The sequence below is a fragment of the Rhinolophus sinicus genome, linkage group LG09 (assembly GCF_036562045.2).
Source record: "Rhinolophus sinicus isolate RSC01 linkage group LG09, ASM3656204v1, whole genome shotgun sequence".
Classification (NCBI taxonomy): Eukaryota; Metazoa; Chordata; class Mammalia; order Chiroptera; family Rhinolophidae; genus Rhinolophus; species Rhinolophus sinicus.
The window spans coordinates 112,557,382-112,578,848 of NC_133758.1; the positions used below are offsets into that span (position 1 = coordinate 112,557,382).

Genomic DNA, 21,467 nt, shown 5'->3' on the forward strand with positions numbered 1-21,467 from the left:
CTATCTATGGGTCCGTTGGTGTTCCTTTTTGGCATTGCCATATCTTGCGTTCTTGTGCAGGGAGCGGGAGCAGAGACTGTGAATGACAAGCATCTCTTTTTTTTTTTTAATAAATTTTATTGGAGAACAGTGTGTTTCTCCAGGGCCCATCAGCTCTAAGTAGTTGTCCTTCAATCCAGTTGTGGAGGGCGCAGCTCAGCTCCCAGTGCAGTCGCCGTTGTCAATCTTTAGTTACAGGGGGCGCAGCTCACCATCCCATGTGGGAATTGAACCGGCAGCCCTGTTGTTCAGAGCTCGTGCTCTAATCAACTGAGCCATCCGGCTGCCCCTGAATAGCATCTTTGAATAGGCCCTGTGGCCCATGGGGATGTACCATTAGAGTGCCATTAGAGCGTTACAGAGAGTTTTAAGAATTGTGAGGAGTAAGAAACAATTCTGGTTGGAGGCTTCATGAAGGAGGTGACATTTGGACTAGATCTTAAAAAGTGGATACAATTTTGTAAGGTGAAGATGGGAGGAAGGACATTACAAGGACATGGGACAACGTGAGAGATAAAATGGAGGGAGGAGAGCAGCACTGTGTACTGGAAATGAAGAGCAGTACAGGTGGCTGAAAAACTGGTGTGTACCACGAAGCAGTGAAAGATGGGGCTGGAAAGAGAGGCCAGGCCAGGAGGACCGGCGTTCAATATACAGATCATGGGAACCAAGGAATGTTTTGAGCAACTGTTACAGCATGTGCATTAGTCAAGTGAATCTGGCAACATCATCATGCAGGACACGTTGAAGTGACTATCCCTTAAATTGTGCAGGCACAAGCTGAGGCCATCTGTGACTGGAGACTAGGCCATGAATTGAAGTTTTACTGTACAGCTGATTGTTCTAGGGGGGCGCTAAACAGAGAGGGCAACCATGTATGAATCTGAGATTTTGAATTTGGGCGTCTGGGAGGATGGTAGTGCTGTGAACACACAGAGGGAAGACAGGAAGAGGGAAACAGTCTTAGAGGTGCTGGGGTGAGATGCACTGGAGCATTCAGATGGAAACGTGCTTGCTACAGGAAGCTGAAAAGAAAGTAAGAGCAGGAACTCAGGAGAATGATGGAGTGGGGGATGGGTAACCTACATTGAGGTGAGTCCGTGAGTTTGAGCTGTCATAAGCCTAATACGCGAATGTAATAAAGGTCCTAAATACATGACAAGTTTAACAAGGAAAACAGAAATCTGGGGGCACCATGGGGAAGAAAATAAAACACTGTGATTATTGGTATTTACAGCTCACGTCTGTTTTACCAGCTGTTAAGTTCTCAGAAACCAACCCTTTTCCCAGACTGACCTGCTAACTGGCAGGTGGATTGTCAAAGGACATATTCTTGTATAGGAACCGGCGACACTGATTTGCCAGATCTTCCGAGTCCGGAATAGGAGAAATGCACGAACTACACTACGCCGATTAAACACACCTTTTTGGAGGTGGAGGGCTCGTAGCCCTGAACCACAGTTATGTTATAGATACTGGGCATCGCTCAACTAATTCAACAACTGAGCCCATCATGGAAAAACGTTCCCAAGGAGGGGCATGGCTGCGCGTGGGCAGAGGCCGCAGGGAAGCAGGGGGACAGGCTAAAGAGAACAGGCGCTGTCGGAGAAAGCAAAGCAAAGCTGGTTACGTAAGGGCTGCGGTCATCCGGCATGCCCGCCCCATTGCTCATCACCCGTGACCACTTCAAGCCCATTCCAAGCCGGCCGCCGGAAGCAGGGGAGGGGTCACGAGAAGGGAGCCAAGGGCAAGCAAAAGCCCGTTGGGAGGAGCTGGGAGAGGACTCCCCGGTGCCAACTACATTTCCCAGAATCCAGTGAGGCTACGAAGCCTCGTTCCATGAGCGCGGCTGGAAGACCGGCGGCCTGGGATTGGTCCTCGGCATCCAGCGAACGCGCGAAATGGGGCTCCGGTGGGGAGATCCATCAGGATTGGCTAATGCGAGTTCTAGCCCCGCCCACATATGGTGACGACAGGCGGCGGTCTTGCTACTTAAGGCGTCGTGGCCTCGTCCGCCCCGCCTTAGCTCCCGCGCTAAAGAGAAACATGTATCGTTTCCGATCACAGCTCTTCACGGGGATTTCTGCTGCCGCCACCGCCCGCTCTCACCCCCGCCGCTCCTCGCCTCTCTTGTTAGCCGAAGCCTCGCCTCTCAGCCGCCCGCCGCACAGACCCACGAGTAAAAAGTGCAGCTCCATCGGCTGATCCTCGCTAAGTTCCGAGTCTAAGCGGCACCGGGCGTCCCACGATGCCGAAGAATAAGAAGCGGAACACTCCCCACCGCGGTGGCAGTGGTGGCGGCGGCTCAGGGGCAGCTGCAGCGACGGCGGCGACAGCAGGTAAGGGGGTATGCCCGCCGCTGGTATCCCGGTTGCCGGCCGGGCGAGCTGGTCGCTTTAGCTTTGGGCACGGTGGGAGTTGTAGTCCTTTTCCTCCAGACACTTGTGTCGGCGGGGCGCCTGGCGGGGCTGGCGGACTACAATTCCCGGCGTGCTCTGCGGGCCGTACCTCGCGCGATTTGGTTCTGGCATGCGAACCGAAGTCTTGGGCACTGGCCGTGGGGGCGGGGAGGGGGCAAATGGGTCCTTGGGCCTGAGAGCGGATGGGGCCGAGGGTGACGCGGCGCTGGGCAGCAGGGGAACTGTTCTCCGAGGCCGGTGCTTGCTCTAGAGCTCTTCCAGACGGAGGGTGGGGCAGAGCTCGGAGTCGTGTCCATGCTGTCACCGGTCGCTTTTGAACCCTGAGCTCCAACATGGAGTTTTCGGGAATGCCAAACGTTTGCGGGGTTTGGACTCTTGTGTCACGCGGCCTGGGCCTTGCGCGGTGGGGCCGCAGTGACGCAGAGGCACCCGCGTGGCGTCCCATTTCCCTCCCGTCTTGCCCATGCCGCGTGTCCTCCTGGCCGGGCGGAGGCTGGGTGCCACTGTCACAGCCCGGGCTCTGCTCCTTCCCCTGACTGGCACCTGCGGAAATCCCGAGCCCCCAGCTCCACTTGGGCCCCTTGAGGCGACTTCCCGCTCCCCGGGGCAGAAACCACGTTCTCGCTTTTGTGCTGCACTCCGTGGGCTCTCGTCTGAGCCCCGGGAGGAGGTGGTGGGAGCTCAGGTTGCAGTTAAGCCAAAGTTTAGGGGTTTCGTCTCCGCGCTGCCAAGCTGGAGCCTTTCCAGGGTTACCCGGGTAGGCGCTTAACTGAATTAATGACTCTGTAGTACTAAGTACACGGTTAAGGAAAAAGGGCTTCCAGGAGAAAGCCCTACCACACACCACACTACACTCGAAGGAGTATTAAAGTGAGCTGCGTAAAATCATCCCCTTTAGTTGTTGAGATTTTGGAGTTAAGTATTGGAATATCCTCAGATCCTCAGACGTTATCACATCTGAATTACCACTATTGGCCGTTAGGTATTTGTCAACACAATTGCCATTCTGATCCTCAGAGTGATACGCTTTTTGTTCATTAGAATGTGTACATCAGTGTTCTTGTTAAAGATGATTGTACTCTGGCACTTGAAAAGCTTTGCTATGGGATTTCTAGCAGAAAGAAAACGTGTGCTCATGTATTAAACATCTAATGATTGGCAGTAGGAGTTTTCTTTGTTTTGGTTAAATGCTCTTGATGTTCAGGAACTTCACGAGCATCAGGCCTAAAATACATCATTTGTTGCGGTGTCAAGTTGGTCTGTGTGAACTGAGGATTCCTCTGTACCTTTTTCTGTGCTTTGTAACTTTTCATCTGAAGTAAACATTTATATTCTGTCTAGAAGGTCCTTAATAATTTGATTCTTTAAACTTAACTTTTGTTAATAAAACAAATAAGCAGCAAGCTGAAGCCACTTTGAAAATTTTTATGATGTTGCTAGTGGCCTCTTTGAATCACCAATCTTTATTTCCTTCCGAAGCTTCCTCTAGCCTCCTTCCTTCCCGGTGTAATATTTACAGAATAACCTCAGGTGGCAGTGGGTGCTGATCTTTCAAATTTTACCTTGATGCACATTTCTGACCTTTCATCAGCCTTATTGCTGCTGCCTTTTTGATTATTTTCAGTAAAAAAGATACATGTTAACACTACTTTTGGCATGTACAGTAGTACCTCGGTTTTCAAACGTCTCATTGACGAACATTTTGGTTTACGAATGCCGTAAACCCGGAAGTAAATGCTTCTGTTTTCAAACACGACTCAAGTCGAACATGTCACACAGCTTCGCTGAGTGCAAGATCCTGAGGCCTCGCTGTCGGCTGTTTTTGAACATTTCAGAACTCTTGGATTACATTCGAAAACCGAGGTACCACTGTATATATAACAAATTGGAAAAGAATTATTTGATTAGTTTATAAAACTATACATGCTTTGAATATCTTTGGAAGTTTACACTAGAACTTGACCAACTCTGCTTGCCTCTGGAAAGTGGAGGATGGGGTGAGATTTACCTTAATTTGGTTCCATGTGAACGTACTACTTATTCAATAAATAAATAATAGTTGAGAAGAGATGGAAAGTTGTCAGACACATGTACTTACAAGCCACTTACCTTATTGGTGTTTTAAAATGACATCTGGAAGAAATGGGATTCAAATGAGATCTTCACATGTACAGCCAAAAGATAACCAACTTTTATTTCTTTAATGGGTTTTACATTTGAGTTACTTTTTTTTTAAGTTAGTGGAAGGTCCTAGGAGGTAATGAAATTGACCTCTTATACAAGTATGTATACTTGTCATGGCACTTAATTTGAAGAGAGCATTTTTAAGGAAGAATAAAGCCTTGTTAAGGAAGTAAGCCCTCTAAGAAACAAGGACCTTGTGTCTGGAGTTCCACGTCATAGACGGTACTTAGGATCACAAGGTGAGTGAATGTGACTTAGCCGTCGGGCATTCATCCTGGGTTCTTTTTTGTAATTTTTTTTATCTCTCTTTCCCTCGAGTCTTGGGAAATTGTTGAAATTTAGAGAAGGGAGCTGAGGAAAGCCTACATAGGAATACTCTTCTTGACAGTTTAGAAATAGGCTGAATATGAAAAATGAAAATTATAAATTGGTTGGTGAATAAACATTAGTAAAAGTTAATCAGATTACTCAACGATTGCCATGACTTCAAATCATGAAAACAAATGAAAATAGATGCAGAAATAGAGTGTGATGTCATAGGTCTTTGTTTACTTGTTTCCTCTGGTCCTAAGCACTCTGGTTAAGAAGTGATTAGGCTTCTTTGGACCTTGGCTCATTGCTTATTCTTTACTTTTTACTACGTAAATTGGCACGGTTCACTCCCTTTAGGATAACAAGCACATTTGAAGGCTGCTCGCTCTCTTCTGGGGCAAAATTTAGGACTTAGTTTAATTCATTGCTCAGTGTAATTCATGACTAGGTAATCCTGTTAGTAATATGAAACTCCTGCAAAAAACAGTGACTAGGAATATGGATTTATTACTTAGCTTAATGAAGTTGAGAGAAAGAGTAGTTTAAAAAAGATTTTATTTTTCAGTACTGATATTTTTAAACTATTGGATACGTTAGAACCGTTCTTTTTAAAGGTAATTTGTCTAACGGGCTTTTATGCTGTGTCAAATACCAAAACTTCTATTTTATGCCTTTTTTCCTTTCAATTCAACTCATCTTTAAAACTACCATCCTATAACTCCTTAAATTCCCCTTCACATAAGATATGTGTAACATCAAAACTATCCCATTCACCAGTTAACGTTTACCAAGCCCAGTCATTTTCTTTGGAAAATATATTTGTCTTATTCTTATGATCTGTGACATATGATCTAGTTTTATTGTCTTCATGATTTGAAGTTATGGTTTGGAAGTAGTTTTTTCATGTGTAATACAGTTTTTGTAAACTGGTACTGCCTGGTAGATGATCAGTATATTTCTGAAGTTGATATATATTGTAAATTGTTGGCGCTGTGAAGTACATGTTAGGTGAATTGACTTAGGAATATTGAAGTGTGTTCTTTTGTAATATAATCATCTGTTTTCTTAAATACGTTAGGGTTTTTATTACTGGATTTCTCAAGTAAATTTTAAAATTCCCAAGTTAAATCTATGGCAACAAAAGCATTGACTTCCACCTCCTTTTACTGACTAGGTGGCCAGCATCGCAGTGTGCAGCCGTTTAGTGATGAGGACGCGTCCATTGAAACAATGAGCCATTGCAGTGGGTACAGCGATCCCTCCAGTTTTCCTGAAGATGGTATGCGTTTTAAATTGCAACTTGCAACTTTAGATAAAAGGAGTTTTAGCTAAGGTATACTAGTTGTGTGCCCTGTCTGCTTCTTTCCTACTTGAATTACAGTGGTTGGTTGGTTTATGTTATTCCTTAGGTCCAGAAGTCCTTGATGAGGAAGGAACTCAAGAAGACTTGGAGTACAAGTTAAAGGGATTCATTGACCTGACCCTGGATAAGAAGTAGGAAACACTGGCAACTCTTCCTTCTGGGTTATTCTGTCAGCCACCTTACCTATTATATAATATGTGCAGTTCTCTGATTTAACAATATGTTTTTCTAAAGCTTGCTTTGTTTACTTTGGGTGTTTTAATGTTTCTTGTTCCTTTGGACTTTTAATGTGGATAGAAATGTGCCATAGAATTTAGATTAATTGACTCAGATTAGTCATTGTTCTATCATAATAGCATATAACATTTGATTATAACTGAGTTGGATTTGTTGAATTAAAAGTTAAATCTTAACTAGAAAGCACAACTAAACTTTGCCTTAAGCCTCTTGTTCACTAATTTTATTATAGACATGAAAAATACCAAAGCTAAATTTTTTTCTTCCCAGTAGCTCTAGAACTGACTTAAAACAAATGGAATTAAAAAGCCCAGAAGATGCAAATATGAACTCTAGACTTTTGTAGTGTTAAACAAAAAAAAAAAATGTGAGTTTACTTTACATATATAATACAGGAGAACATGTTTTGTACATTGAAACTAGAAAATACTATGTAGTCATTTAAAGTTGTGGTTATTAAACTAATAAACAAAGATGCTGTGATATAAAGCAGCTTATAATCTTTTGTGTAATAAGGTGAGTTGTAGATGAAAATTATATTATTGAAAAATGTTTAGAGCTTGATGAAAATTAGATTTAAAAAATTATAAACCAAAAATTGAGAGGGGAACTAAGCTGTTTTTAAAGGTCGTTGCTGGTACACTTCTCCATCCAGCTGGGTCTTCTTTTTCTTGCATTTTATTTTAAATAGTGCGAAGACAAGGCAGGCCGCCCTTGAAAGTATTAAAAATGCACTGGCTTCAAAAATGCTTTATGAATTCATTCTGGAACGAAGAATGACTTTAACTGACAGCATTGAACGCTGCCTGAAAAAAGGTAATATTCTTATTTTTGAGTTACAGGCACAAAACTCAAAAGGAATTTGCTCCCTTCTTTGCAACAAGATTGACTCACTCATAACTGTCATTGTCAAGGAATCCTCTGCTTGTTAAAACTCAAAATCAGACTTGTGAGAAGCTTTGTCTTTGTTCATGTAATAAGCAGCTTGAAACTAAGAATGGCACTGGGGTGATTGTCGTCCTTTGTTGTATCAGACAGGTGATTTCCATTCTCATGTATATAAGAAAGACTTGCGAGTTCGTGTCAGATGTCAACAAAAAGTATTATTTAAAAAGCCATTCCAGTTCATTTTTCTAAACTTGATAAGGTATAATTATCTAGCTCATTTTCTCTTGTACTTATTTAAAACATCAATTATCCCTTCGGATGACATCATTTTCAGGATATCCTTTGGCATATTTAAATTCTAGGACTTTGTATTAGAGATCCTGGACTTAATATTGTTACAATCATAGAACTTTTAAGAATAAAGAAAGGCCTTAAAGATTAAGGTATTAAATTAAGGTATTACCAGACTTTTCAGTTTTAGGAACTACCAAAATTAGGAAGATTTGGGGCTGCCAACTTAATTATTTTGCCATGAAAATAATTACCTTCTACCGTCATGATTACTTTAACAAAATATTTCTAGCATGAAAAATGTAGGAAGCACACCCACCGTTTCTTTAAATTGAATGAGATTAGCTTTATGTCCCTGTTCTCATTCATGAAGTTTTGTCATGAATGGTGTTGGGACGCCTTTCACCCGCCCACCTCTCTGAATGTACAGAATAAGAAAGGCCAGAGGCAGAGACCTGTCTGAGGTTATGTGACTGGTAGGGTATAGCGAGAGCAGAGCCAGCTGGTTTGAGATATTCCAATGGCTTTGCTAAAGGTATTCACGTTAACACTGTCGCATAAGATAGTTGGACTAAGTGACCTTTAAAAATTCCATTCCAACCTGCATATTTTATAAAATTTTAATTTATCAGGTAACAACTGAAGTTCAAAATTTGCCAACATGCTTCGTGTATACAGTACTCAAAAGAGTTAATTTACATTTACCTTTATATTAATGTATTTTCTGTGGTGGTAAAGAATCCTCTATCTTTGATCTCTTATTTAAAAGAGTTGGTGGGAATGGTGGGGCTGAAGGTTTAGATTACCCCATGGGCCTCAGAGGGTAACCCGAGGGCTGCTGGAGCACTCTGACCCCCGGGAGGCTTTGGGAGGTCACATCGACCTAAGCCCAACTTTGCTGCACTGTCCCAGTGCTCCCTTAAGGTGGTGGTGGCCTCCACTTGACAGGTAAGGAAACCCTGTGTGGAGCACACGAGTAATTAGTTGGAGACCGTTTGGCTTGTAAGTGGTGGGCTTAGGATTGAGTGAGGTCTTCCCAGAGTTTGGGCTCTAACCTCACTAGGTTTATGGCTCGTGTCAAAGCCTGGAGCATGTGTCTTACGGGTTTCATAAGTGGTAGGACATATTTGGAAACTGAACACATCTGGGGAATGGCCGCCTTAGTAAGTCACTCTGCTGAGAACACTTGGTCATGGCTGCCCCTGGCTTCTCTTCCAGGGAAAGGCGACGAGCGGCGTGCGGCGGCAGCGTTAGCATCTGTTCTGTGCATTCAGCTGGGCCCTGGAATCGAAAGTGAAGAGGTTCTGAAAACGCTCGGACCAATCCTGAAGAAAATCATTTGTGACAGCACAGCGAGTCTCCAGGCTAGGCAGTCAGTAAGTGTCAGACTGAGTGGCTTGACCTGTCCGGCCGTGACCCCCGGGCACGGGAATGGTGACATTAAAGACTGAATGAAGCGCTAGTGGCGCTCGGGACAACATGAGGGACTTTTAGTGACGTCGTATGGAGAAAAAGGACACGGGTATAATGAAATCTCACGAACCTGAAGTTCTGTTTTCAGATGATTGATTTGTGAGGGCGCTGATCTGAAAATTGATGGCTCGTGTGTGTCGCAAGCAGATTGTACATAGTATTGTTTTCTGAGTCTTTATTAGGTACGCTGTACCTTGGTGATCTTGTGCACTCACTTACTTAGCCCCTTTTTCCCTGACAAAGGGCATTCCCAGTCTGGTTTCAGCATATTGCAAAGGAGGTACAATCTGAATTCATGAGATCTTTCTTTAGGTGGGAAGCTTGAGGACAGTTATTTTAATTTAGGAGATTTCTGCTCCTGTTTGCTTTATTTTTTGGAAGCTAATTTTTTTTAGAAGTTTTCATAGTAGAATTTACAGTAAAACAAATGAATATAAATGATTCTAAAAGGTTAAAAATCTGCAGCTAACTTTATTTTTTAAAGGTTTTTAGTAGGGAAAGTAGGTTTCTTTATCTCAGATGTCCAAATGTCACCTGTCTTTGAGCTATTTGAAATGAATGAAGGAGGGCCCGAGAGAGATGGAATGTTTCCTAAAGTCGTACTTGGAGTTTGACAGCAGAACTGGGGCCGAAACCCACCGTCCTTGTGTTCTAGGAAACCCGGTTTCTCAGTCTCTCTCTAATACTGTGTTTGGGACTTAATGTAGTCATGTAGCTGAGAAAATTTTCAAATTGAATTATAAAAGTAGGAAGATACAGAATTCGTAAGAAAATGACAAACAGTAATATCTGTATTTTCTTTCTGTCCTTTAGTGTGCAACTTGCTTTGGTGTTTGCTGTTTTATTGCCACAGATGACATTACTGTGAGTAGAAAACCTCTTGACTCCACTTACCTTCCCATTTCCCTCCTAAGATGGTGATCTTACTTCATGTTCTTGTGCCTTAGGAGCTGTACTCAACTCTGGAATGCTTGGAAAACCTTTTCACCAAGTCCTATGTCAAAGAGAAAGACACTGCTGTTTGCAGCGCCCCCAGCACAGCACTTCACATCAGCTCCCTCCTTGCGTGGACCCTGTTACTGACCATATGCCCCATCAACGAAGTGAAGAAAAAGCTTGAGATGTATGTGTTTTCACTTTCGTATCTTATAAAAACACTTATTGACCTAATTGTTTGTGTTCACACAGTAATGACTGTTTTCTAGGCATTTCCATAAACTGCCAAGCCTGCTGTCTTCTGATGATGTAAACATGAGAATAGCTGCTGGTGAATCTTTGGCACTTCTGTTTGAATTGGCCAGAGGAATGGAGAGTGTGAGTATCTGATGCGTAGAGGAAGAAGCTTTCGTCACAGGGACCGTTATCTGTCATGTCTTTCACAGTTAAGAATTGGACGGCGGCCAGTTGGAGAACATAGTGATTGATTGCCGGCTTCTTGGCGCTTTCAAGAACATAAATCAATAATTAGGGGTTGGTAGAGTAGCATTTGTATGAAGTTCGTTATACTTGATTGTTTCTGTCTATAGAAGCAAAGTTTCGGGGTGCTTTCCACGACTCGTGAGAGAGTTGTGTCTGGTATATTCTGTGTGGGTCTGCTTGGATTCTTAGACATGGAACACATGAAGGTAATTCAGGCATGGACGCTCTATAATGTCAGACAAATAGATGCGGTACTAAGGATACGTTTGGGATCAGATGCGTTTAGTCGCTGTTGTGTAACCTCTTGAAGCCAGGGGTGCAGATGAATAGGGCCCTTTAGACTGGGACCCGTCCTTTGAAGTTCCCCACCCACGGGACACGCGTGGATGTTCCTTCCCACAGTTTGGCTCTCGAAGGTGTTTCAGTTGGTGATAGGTGCTCCCAGGTTAGCACTGAAAGTCCTGTGTTCTGGGAAAGCCCGTGTCTCAGTCGAGCTGGGCCATTGGTCACCCTGATTTGTGACCTCTGTTGTGAACTGGGGGTACTTACTAGGTGCTTTATAATGTAAGGAGAAAGATTTTCCAGAATGAAACTTTTCTGCAGTTAAATGACGAAACTGAATAATTTCAACCTGATCAGCCTGTGTTCTGGGTTGCCTTAGTCTTCACATTCGGTTCTAGGACTGTGTTTAAAAAATGGGTATGTAGGCTTTTAAAATTCGTATCTAGCCCACCCCTCCCCCCTTTTTATTTGAAGGATAGCAGGTTGATGACACGGATATTGTTAAAGCTGTTGGTAGCTACGATTCTCATTATGTGAGAAATTGGACTCAAGTTTAGCGATCAGTTTAATTTTATTGAGCTAGTTAATGACTCCTTGACCTCAAGGCACACAAACCAGATGTCGCAGTTTTTGTCTTGTGTTCTTCTACTGGCTGGAAATGGTCATTGCTTTGCTTTTTCCCTTGAAATGCATCTTAAAGGTGAACTAATAATGTGCTTTAAATTATGCATGTTGAATTCACTTATTTAGATTTGTATAAACGTCGTATATTACCACCCACACATTTTATGTTCTCTGGCTTAACAAATCATACGAGATAGCCAGGAGACCTCACCCAGACAGGCTTCATTTGACCTAAGTTCTTGTCAAGGACAAAAATGAACTGGGTTATAAAATACAACCTAGTGTTTGTTTGCTATTTTTGTTAAGGAAATAAGCTTTCTGAAAGGAGAGAGTGGGTGGGGGTAGTAGTTACAGGGTGTTCAGAAAATGAAATTGTGTTGATGAATACATAGGTTGATTTAAATTGGGGTCCTTGTCGCAGACGTGGCATTGAGTTATTCAGTCTTTTACTAACAGGATTATTTTGTGATATTATTTACCGGGGAATCGAGCAGTGGGATGAATTCTGCCTGGGAGACGTAGAAAAAGACTTCTGCAGGGCTGACTTTTGGGTTGGGCTTTAAAGAAGGAGGTGGTGAAAGGTCAGTAATAGCGACTTGCTCAGAGTTGGCCGGAGGAATTGGCACTCCTTCGTGGGAGCTCCTCATTTCCGGTGCGTGTTTGCCACGTAACCAGGTAGATGGGGTACACGTTGGAGACTCGCTGCCTCTCTAGGGTCACGCCTGTCCCCTCACGAGTTGGGTGATATTGGTCAGCTTCTTCTCTGCTTCAGCATCCTTATCTTTACAATGGACACAGTAGTACCGTGTATCCCTGAAAATAAGACAGGGTCTTATATTAATTTTTGCTCCGAAAGATGCATTAGGGCTTATGTTCAGGGGAACATCCTGAAAAATCATGCTAGGGCTTATTTTCCGGTTAGGTCTTATTTTGGGGGAAACACAGCAGCAGCTGCCTCATAAGTTGTTGAGAACACACGCGATCGTGCCTGTAAGTGGCAGCTGTCACTACAGTTGCTAATTGAATTGACTGTTATCCCGCAAGCAGCAGTCTAGTAGTGGCCTTTTCCGAGCTCTCGAGGGTAAATGCAAGTAAGACTTAAGACTATTTAGTGGGCAGAATTACAGATCTTGGGGCCGTATGATGTGCTGACTCAGGAACATACAGTATCATCAGACCTTCCCAATTCTCCCTGTTCCATACACACACCCCCACACACACCTAATCTGTCAGGGACGTGTTGCAGGTGAGACAGACAGACACACATCTGTGTGTGATAGAGACAGACAGACACGTACACCTGTTGTGTGATAAGGCTCATGCTGTTTTCTTATTAGGTGAATTAAGGTTATTTATTTCTTTGTACCTCCAGGAGCCTAGTTTTCATTTGTTCCTGAGTGTACAGTGTTTCTGTATAGTTATCCTAAACTCTTAATAGATTGGCTTTTGGATGTTATTTATGGACTATTTTTGTTCTATTTTACATTTTCTTTTTAAGCCCCAAGCAATTTATGGAGACATTTCCCTACAATATTTAACATTTATTTTTCCAAGTTAATACTGTATTGACCTCAGTGATTCAGACTGTGAACTGGATGGAGTTTTATTGGTGGCTGAGCTCAGTTAGGCGGTTTCTCACCCTCAGCACTGGATGCCGAGACTGGGCGGTTGGTTGTTGCTGGACGGCGGCACTGCCCTGGGCACTGCAGGGTGGGTGGCAGCGCCCCTGGCCTCTACCCGCCAGGTGCCAGTAGCACCCCCTCTCCTAGGTGTGACAACGAAAATGTCTCCACTCACATGTCCCCTGGGAGAACCACTGGTGGTGGTTCCCACTTCTCAGAATAAATTAGATAATGTGCAGTTTTTTTCCTAATTTTTGGTTTATTCCATATGTATTTTTAAATCTTCCATACATTTTTTTGACAATACTATAAAAAAATCAGTAGCCAGTGGAATGAGTAGGAAACTGCCAGTGCCTGAATGTACTGGTCTCTACAAGTAAAATTATTCCCATCTTGTTATGGTAGAATCAGATTTATTATTGGAACTTAAATATCGAGATCAACATAACTTTGGTGTTTTACACCTTATCAGCTTTGGTAACTGCTTTTCAAGATGCAAATCTGAACAAGATTGGAACATTTAAAGAAAACATTATTTAGTAGAACAGTTGATATTAATAATAGATAATTTCTAAAATATTGACAATAAGAAAATATTTATGTACTTAAAAGTTAGAGTATCTAGTGTGTTGATTTCAAGCTCATTTTCCACCAGTGTAATAATCTTTTTCATTTCATTTCATTTCATTTCTACTTTTTGAGGTGAAACAACTATACGTATAATTTGAAGAATGCCTGGAATAAGCTGCTTATTTTAATAGAATAAGTTAAATGATTATTTTCCCTAATGAAAAAAAAAAAGTTAACCAGGCATTAATAACTACAACTGGAAATTGCTTGCTTTCAGATTTCTGTAAGTGTCTGCTTTAGTTTGGGGCAACTATTAGGTTGGTGCAGAAGTAATTGCGGTTTAAAAGGTTAAAAACAATTGCAAAAACTGCAATTGCTTTTGCACCAACCTAATAAATAATTTGAATAATCTTTTAGTTTTGAATGTGGTTGTAAAATGTGGTTAGGAAATAAAAACACCCCAAACACAGAGACTTCATAGAAGTGTAGCCACTTGAACTGTTAGAAGGAAGCCCGTAGTCAGCTCTAGGTAATAGCAAATAGTAATACGACTTCCCTCCAGAACGGATTAAAATATTTTAAGTAGTGTAATCACTTGAGTTGTGCACATGATGTAAATGCTTTGTTGCTCATTTGAAATATGGCCAGTAAATTAGAAATGAGGTGCTTTAAAAAGCATTGCTGACAGCTTGCACTCTTGGAATGAGAGTATTTGGAATTCCGGGAATGTGTGCTTTGGGGATTGGGAGCCAAAGGATCGTAGAAGCTGTATTGATACAGTGTGTCTGACGCACTGAAGGGCTTTGAAAGCCGGGTAGGTCGTGACTGCACTAGGGGCGCAGCAAGCGTTTGGTGAATGCATCTGATGTGGTCAGAAGGGGAATGTTCCTTGTTTAGTGGTAGCCTGTCATCTTGTCGTCAGGATTTCTGGGTTCAATTTGTGCGTGAGAAGCAAACATGCTTATGTGTGCCAAGATCTCTCAAACAGCTGAAAGGTTTGTGTTGCTCTGTGCAGTGCCCTGGGTATTGTCCAAGGTGGGCTATTGTTTGTTAGCTGTAGAAGAGGTTGGGGTGAGGAAAAACCAGTCACAAACTGAACCAAATTGTTTTTTTCCTCACCAGGACTTCCTCTACGAAGACATGGAGTCTTTGACTCAGATGCTTAAGGCTTTGGCTACAGATGGAAACAAGCACCGAGCCAAAGTGGACAAGAGAAAGCAGCGCTCGGTGTTCCGAGACGTCCTGCGGGCAGTGGAGGTAAGGCCCGAGCACCGGCATGGCCATGGCCACGCGTTTGAAATGAGTGTCACAGGCCAGACTGGACAGGGGTCGTTTTGTTGATTGAACTTCACCTTTGGCCAAATAATTGTCTCGTCTTAAGGCTTAGTGTATTTGTAACAACAGAAGTGAAGGACTTTTTTTTCAATAGGAAAATTTAATTCTGATGTGTAAAAACACTCTTTTATTAGGTTAAAAAAGTTAAAAAGATTCATAGTGATAGAATTGTATTTCACCTTGGTGGTTTTGCCATCATTTAAGTATCGGAGCATAGCACATACATAACGTAGTATAGTGCTTCTTGTGACTAGTAAATCATCGCCTACCCCTCAGTACCTTGAAAAAAAGACCTCTGATCTTTCTGGGAAGGCTAGGGTTACATTAGCATAGATCTTCGGGGGCCTAACTTTTGGTTAATGCGGACTAACCACATTATAGTAATATTTTATATTTACTCTGAATTTTATAATCTAAAAAACAAAAATCCTTAACTTGAGCAGACAGCATATTAAGAATTGATATTACTAGTCTTCTGATTGGTGTGGTAGTATCCCCAAATTAAGCCAGCCATTTTCTTGAGTATCTGTGAACTGTTCCTAGGTTTGGGTCCCGTAGCCAGAGGAGCCAAATACAGGAATAGTTTATAGTTGCTCAAGAAAATGAGTTACTATAAAAACAAGAGATGTGTCCTAGATTTTCTGAATTAGTCCTGATTTCAGATGTTCTGTCTTGATGCCTCCTCTATGGGCAATGGATTTTAAGGGTCAACAGGACCTGACAAGACTGTATAAGCCCCTCGGCCCAGCCAGCTGCAGCACGGACTGATTGTCCTGAGAAGAACATGTGAAATCTCTGTGTACACCGGCGCCACTACTTCCCCTTCAGTCACTGCTAAAAATGGAAGCCCTGCGTTTGCCTCATACTCTCCTATCTCCCTCCCCGGCCTTACCCCCATCTCTTCATCTCAGGCTTTCAGTTCCGTGACTGGGTCCCCTGCCAAAGAAGGACCTGTCCTCAGAGCCTTGTGAAGCATGCTTGTCTCTTTTCTTTCATCGGAACCAGCTTTCTCTCAGGCCCTACTTTATTGACGGGTCTTTAAATGAGGGTTGTTCAGCTGCCACAGAGGAGAAGTACATATTTGATGTGTGGTTGTTGCTGCCACACCATTTCTTTTCAGCCAGAAACCCTTCTTGAAATCCTCGCACTTTCTTGTGAACCTCCTCGTAGACCTGGGAGTCCCCAAGACGCTGGTCACTCTTTCTTGGTCGGTCTGCTAACTCCCTTCCCTTAACTTAACTAGACCCCTGCTTCCCCTCGGTTCCCCCCTGCTTGTGGTGCATGTTGTTCTTCTGACTTGTCCTGCAACTGGCTGTCCCACCCCTCAGTTCTAGAGCAGTATAGGTTTCTAACTTTTTCTTTGTTGAGTGCTATTAAAATTATTAACCTTGTACAACAGTGTGGTTTTGCCATTAATATTTATCCAAATGAACTGTGCCTTCAAGTCTCTCACAACCGGACAAGTCCTGTACCCTTATATGTAGAGTAGTACTTTTTAGTCTTCACATCTCAGGGAGGGAGGTAACAGGTTAAACCATATTGTTCACTTACTGCAACATGTATATATCTATTGAGAAGTTGTGTTTATGCAGGATATCTTTAGACCATTTTAGTTCTTCTTACAGTTTTGGTTCTTCTGTTGGTTAGGAACGGGATTTTCCAACAGAAACTGTTAAGTTTGGTCCTGAACGCATGTATATTGATTGCTGGGTCAAAAAACTTACCTACGACACCTTTAAGGAGGTCCTCGGATCGGGGATGCAGTACCACTTACAGGTGAGAGTGGCATCTTTTCTGTTTGTTTGCTTTTAAATTAGGGAGCAGATTTGAGTGTAGCTCACTTACTTGGCTTTTGAAGTTAGTTGATAAACAAATTTATTTTTGAAAGTGAAATTAAATAAAATACAACTCCTTTTTTGGTTTTGTGTTTTTTAAGTCTGGTGGTGTACTGTTGATATTCTTGTATGAAAACACATAGTTGCACTGGAAAACAATTTGGTCTCATAATGAGAAACAAAGAAGATAAATGACCTGAGTTCATATTTATAAGCTCCAAAGAACTTCTGTTAATCAGTTTCACTTTATGTAGTAAAACAGAGCTGCTGTTTAATACCAAGCTGTACCACTTTTTTCTCCTACCAAAGTCAAATGAATTCCTTCGTAATGTGTTTGAACTTGGACCGCCAGTGATGCTTGATGCTGCAACACTTAAATCAATGAAGATTCCTCGTTTTGAAAGGGTGAGTTTTATTTTTGTGTTTAACAGACCTAAATGCACCAAAGATAAGCAGAGCCCAAGCTTTGATTCTGCTGGATGACGGGTGTTCAGCTGTGTGTGGGGTTTTTAGTTCCTCAAGATTCAGACACAACAGCGGCAGTAAACGCATAGGAGCTGACTGCATTTAGGGGGTGGGGGGCTTCAACGCCAACTATTTACCCATAATCTTATTGTCTTAGCGTAGACATTTTCATTTTTTGTTTTCTTTTATTGTATGATGCGTTTATATTGAAGAATAAATATTTACTCAGTGCTGCTTTTGTACCAGGTAACTGAGTTAGTACCAGACTCTTTACACATGAGGAAACTGAAGGGCTCAGAGAGTGTGTGTCATTGAAAAGCGATTCATATCATCTCACTTAACATTTCACAATTCCTTAGTTACATAATTTTTTTGTATTGAGATAAAATTGACTAAGAAAATAAACTTGGAAAATGTACAGTTCAGTGGCATTTTGTACATTCGCAATGTTGCACAACCGTCATCCATCTAGTTCCAAAACATTTTCAGCTCCTCAAAAGGAAGCTTCTGTCCATTGAGCATTCGTCTTCCCAGCTGCTGGCATCCACTCTGCCCTTTCTGTCTCTGGATTTCTTTGCTCTGGGTATTTCATATAAGTGGAATCATACAGCGTGTGACCTTTTGTGTCTGGCTCTTTTCACCTCGCGTCACTTTGCTGAGGTTTGTGTTCCGTTCTGTGGCTGGATGTTACTCCATTGGCCGAGTACGTTCCATGTGGGGCGACACCGTGGTTCCTATTCAGATGCTGACACTCAGCTTGTTGCCCCTTTTTGTCCATTGTGAATGGTGCTACTGTGAACATTTGTGTACAAGTTCTTGTTAGAGGATCTGTTTTCAGAGCTTTTAGGTGTGAAGTGCTTAATGTATTTTTTATAGAATCTTTATAAATTTAATCATTTTTATGACCATGTCATTGATTGTTGGGTTTTAGTAACTATTAATATTTTCACATACTTTTCTCTCCTGGACTATTTTTTGAAATAAATCCTTGCATGGGAATATACGGCTGGAATTATGACTTTTTGATACATAGTTGAATTACCTTCCAAAGTTATTCTGTCATTTCTAATTGTTTCCAGCAATGAACGAAAGCATGTAGCTATCACACACGTATTTGACAGCATTAGGTTTTCTAATTTAAAAAATTGTTTAATGAGTAGTAAAATGGAACTTCATATTTTTGTTATTGATAGCATGGTTGGATTTTTTTTTCACATTAGTTCATGATTTGACTTTTCCTTGATCAGATGCAATGTCGATTTCCTTTTTTTTTTTTTTTTTTTCAATTTTTTCACTGGAATTTTGTCACTACAGGTAGCCATTAGCTATTATATGTGTCAAATTTCCCCCTTGTCCTTTATGTATGTGTTTTACAAACATTTAAAATATTTAGTGTTGAATTAGTTCATTTCTCCCCTTTGTGATTTTTATTTATATTATTTTAAATCTTACGAGACTCTTAAGCCTGTATTGCTCACATATATTTTCCTTTTCTTCAATTCAGCATTTATATAATTCTGCAGCCTTCAAAGCTCGAACCAAAGCTCGAAGCAAATGTCGTGATAAGAGAGCAGATGTTGGAGAATTCTTCTAGATGTTCAGCATTTGAAGACTACTTTCTAAGTTCTGATTTTTTTATTTGTAACTTCTAATGTATTTAAACTCTGGAGACAGTTTTTATCTTGTCAACATAGATAGCTTTTGTAGCAGGGGTTATATTACTTATAATTTAATGTATAGTATTTGCAAATGGTAAGTTCTGATTATTGAGTATTCTCTGTAAATAGAATCAGTAAACATGAATAAAGTGTTTGTAATGTTTGGTCATTTTCTATTTATGAAGAGAGTAAACATATGGTATTTCACGGTAAGAAAACGATTAGCCAAGGTTAAATACCTTATACTGTGGTTGTCAGATGTGTTGATGATAATGCAGATACTACAAGCTATTTAAGATCTTAGACAAACGAGTTCTGGATACAGTTTGGGGAGCCAGTTCTTCTGGAAAAGCTGCTATGTTTTTAATTTTAAATGGAACCTAATAATTTTGTCACTGGGATCAACAAAGGGAATTCAATTATACCGTAGACCTCACAGCTACACTTCAGGGCCGTTGGGTCCAGCTTTGGGAGTTCAGGATGAGTTAGGACAGCCAGGACGGCTGCGCACCTTCACGTCTGAGGGCAGTAACACTAATTTCATCTGTTGTGTAAGCCTGTGCTCTTTATTTTGAAATAAAGATCTTTTCACACTAAAAGTGCTTCTTTTCTAATAGAAGAAACATCATTTACGGGTTTGAGGTTCAGAGTGCAAAATGACCAAGCTGGGGAGGGATGGGGAAGGCGGGAGACGAAACTTACTTTGTCTGTTTGGAAACCCGAAAACATGAAAAAATACAGCAGCGAATCATTGGGGTTCTGGTTACTGACTTAAGACTATTGCTGCTTAGTTGTCACTATGAGTTAGTTTTCACTCTATGACAAGTTGCAGGCATTGTGACTGCATTAAGAATTTATTAAGCTTTATATTAAAATGACATTGCACAAGCAACGTCTGCGGTATAGAGTTCATACGCTTGCTTTGATATCAGTGCAGGAAACGGTGGTGAGGCGTGAGGGATGAAAGGACGGCACACTAGAGAAGAACCGGAGTCACCCAAGGCAGCGTCCCTCCCGCAGCTGAGCGGTCTGATGTGCCTCTTGCTGGACATGATTGGCCCGTGGAGTTGCTGTTCCTAGTGGGGTGTGAGTCTCACCCTCGGGTGCAGTGCAAGGAAAAACATGAAATCTAGGGCTGGGGTTTGCATGGTGGGTTCCCAGTAGGTTAGAACCATGGAAAGAGCAAGCAGTGTTTTCCTCTAAATTTTCCATTTCATGTATGCATCTTGTTGAATAAAAATGACTTTTTATTACAGTTTATCCCTAACATATACATAGGTTCATGGTACTTCCAGGCTGAAAAACACCAGCTCCCTGCTCCATCCTTTCCCGTTCCTCCTTCTCATCCCAGACCGCCATTCAGCCTTAGTGTTTCCCAAGCACCTGGTTTCTGGTTTCCAAGTAATAGGCTCCAACAGCTGCTGCTTAGTTTATTTTTTCCGATCTGATAACTGCCTATTCAATAGCTGAAGGTGTTTGCCTTTTTACTTCATCTTCCCATTTTTCTTTTTCTTTTTGGTTGTTAAATCTGCATTGTCACTTGCGTTGTAGTGACCATGTTTCTGTGTTCATTCCTGAACTAGAGTTTACTGTGCTTACATTTCCATATTCACACCACAGTCAGCAGGGAGTCAGCTTCTTTGTTTTATGCTAACATCACTGATCCTTCCTGGAGAGTCCCAAACATGTATGGAGTGCTAGTCTTTTCCACATGGGCAAAGCCCAGCAGAAGGCCCGTTGCAGTGTAGACTGATGGCCCTCATCTGAGTATGTACAGCTGTTTCCCGACTTCATCGTCCCTGCATTGGTTTTCCTTTTGGGTTGGATTCCACACTTCCTGGCCCCCATGGCTTCAGTGTTAGATTCCTTTCTTGTTCAAGTGGGACTTCCTTCAACAACTTCTGGAAATGGTGCATGGGGAGGTCAGGTATTTTGAGACGACTGTGTTTGCCCGAAAATAAGACCTAGCTGGACGGACAATCAGCTCATGCGTCTTCTGGAGCAAAAATTAATAGAAGACCCAGATACTATTATATTTATTATAAAGACCCTGTGTTATATCAGGTCTTATAGTAAAATAAGACCGGGTCTTACATTAATTTTTGCTCCAAAAGATACATTAGAGCTGATTGTCCGGCTAGGTCTTATTTTTGGGGAAACGGTACATGTTTGAAAGACAGTTTGGGTTGGGATATAAAATTCTAGGGAGAAAATCCAGAATTTTGAAGACCTTGCTCTACTGCCTATCAAGTGTTATAATATCTGGTGCAATTCTATTTCTGATTTGTTTCTTTGGTTTGTTTTGCTCTTAAGAGTTGTTCTAAAATGACGTAATGCTGTGCTTTGGTGGGCTCTGGCAGCTGGAAAGCTCTTTCAGTTCTTGGTCCTGGACACACCCTCTCCTACAACACTTTTCATTCTGGAAACTCCCATGAGTTGCTAGAGCTGCT

General features: G+C 41.9%; 2 protein-coding genes across 2 annotated transcripts; both read left to right on the forward strand.

Annotated features, from left to right (window-relative positions):
* The first annotated feature begins 1,907 nt into the window (after positions 1-1,907).
* On the forward strand, positions 1,908-2,244 carry LOC141573225 (uncharacterized). Its single transcript, XM_074341024.1, has one exon. The coding sequence runs from the start codon at positions 1,978-1,980 to the stop codon at positions 2,242-2,244; it is 267 nt and encodes an 88-aa protein (XP_074197125.1). The 5' UTR covers positions 1,908-1,977.
* On the forward strand, positions 2,241-19,616 carry IFRD1 (interferon related developmental regulator 1). Its single transcript, XM_019726347.2, has 12 exons — positions 2,241-2,378; positions 6,130-6,234; positions 6,365-6,449; positions 7,247-7,371; positions 8,953-9,110; positions 10,021-10,071; positions 10,155-10,330; positions 10,413-10,521; positions 14,847-14,981; positions 16,707-16,835; positions 17,204-17,299; positions 18,864-19,616. The coding sequence occupies exons 1-12, from the start codon at positions 2,288-2,290 to the stop codon at positions 18,951-18,953; spliced, it is 1,350 nt and encodes a 449-aa protein (XP_019581906.2). The 5' UTR covers positions 2,241-2,287; the 3' UTR covers positions 18,954-19,616.
* The last annotated feature ends 1,851 nt before the right edge of the window (positions 19,617-21,467 follow it).

Excerpts from the sequence above, each read along its gene's own strand:
- LOC141573225 (XM_074341024.1), top strand. The coding sequence starts at position 1,978 with ATGCGAGTTCTAGCCCCGCCCACATATGGTGACGACAGGCGGCGGTCT.
- IFRD1 (XM_019726347.2), top strand. The coding sequence starts at position 2,288 with ATGCCGAAGAATAAGAAGCGGAACACTCCCCACCGCGGTGGCAGTGGT. Across the intron at positions 10,331-10,412 it reads GTGAAGAAAAAGCTTGAGAT|GCATTTCCATAAACTGCCAA; the intron begins GTATGTGTTTTC and ends ACTGTTTTCTAG. Across the intron at positions 16,836-17,203 it reads GGATGCAGTACCACTTACAG|TCAAATGAATTCCTTCGTAA; the intron begins GTGAGAGTGGCA and ends CTCCTACCAAAG.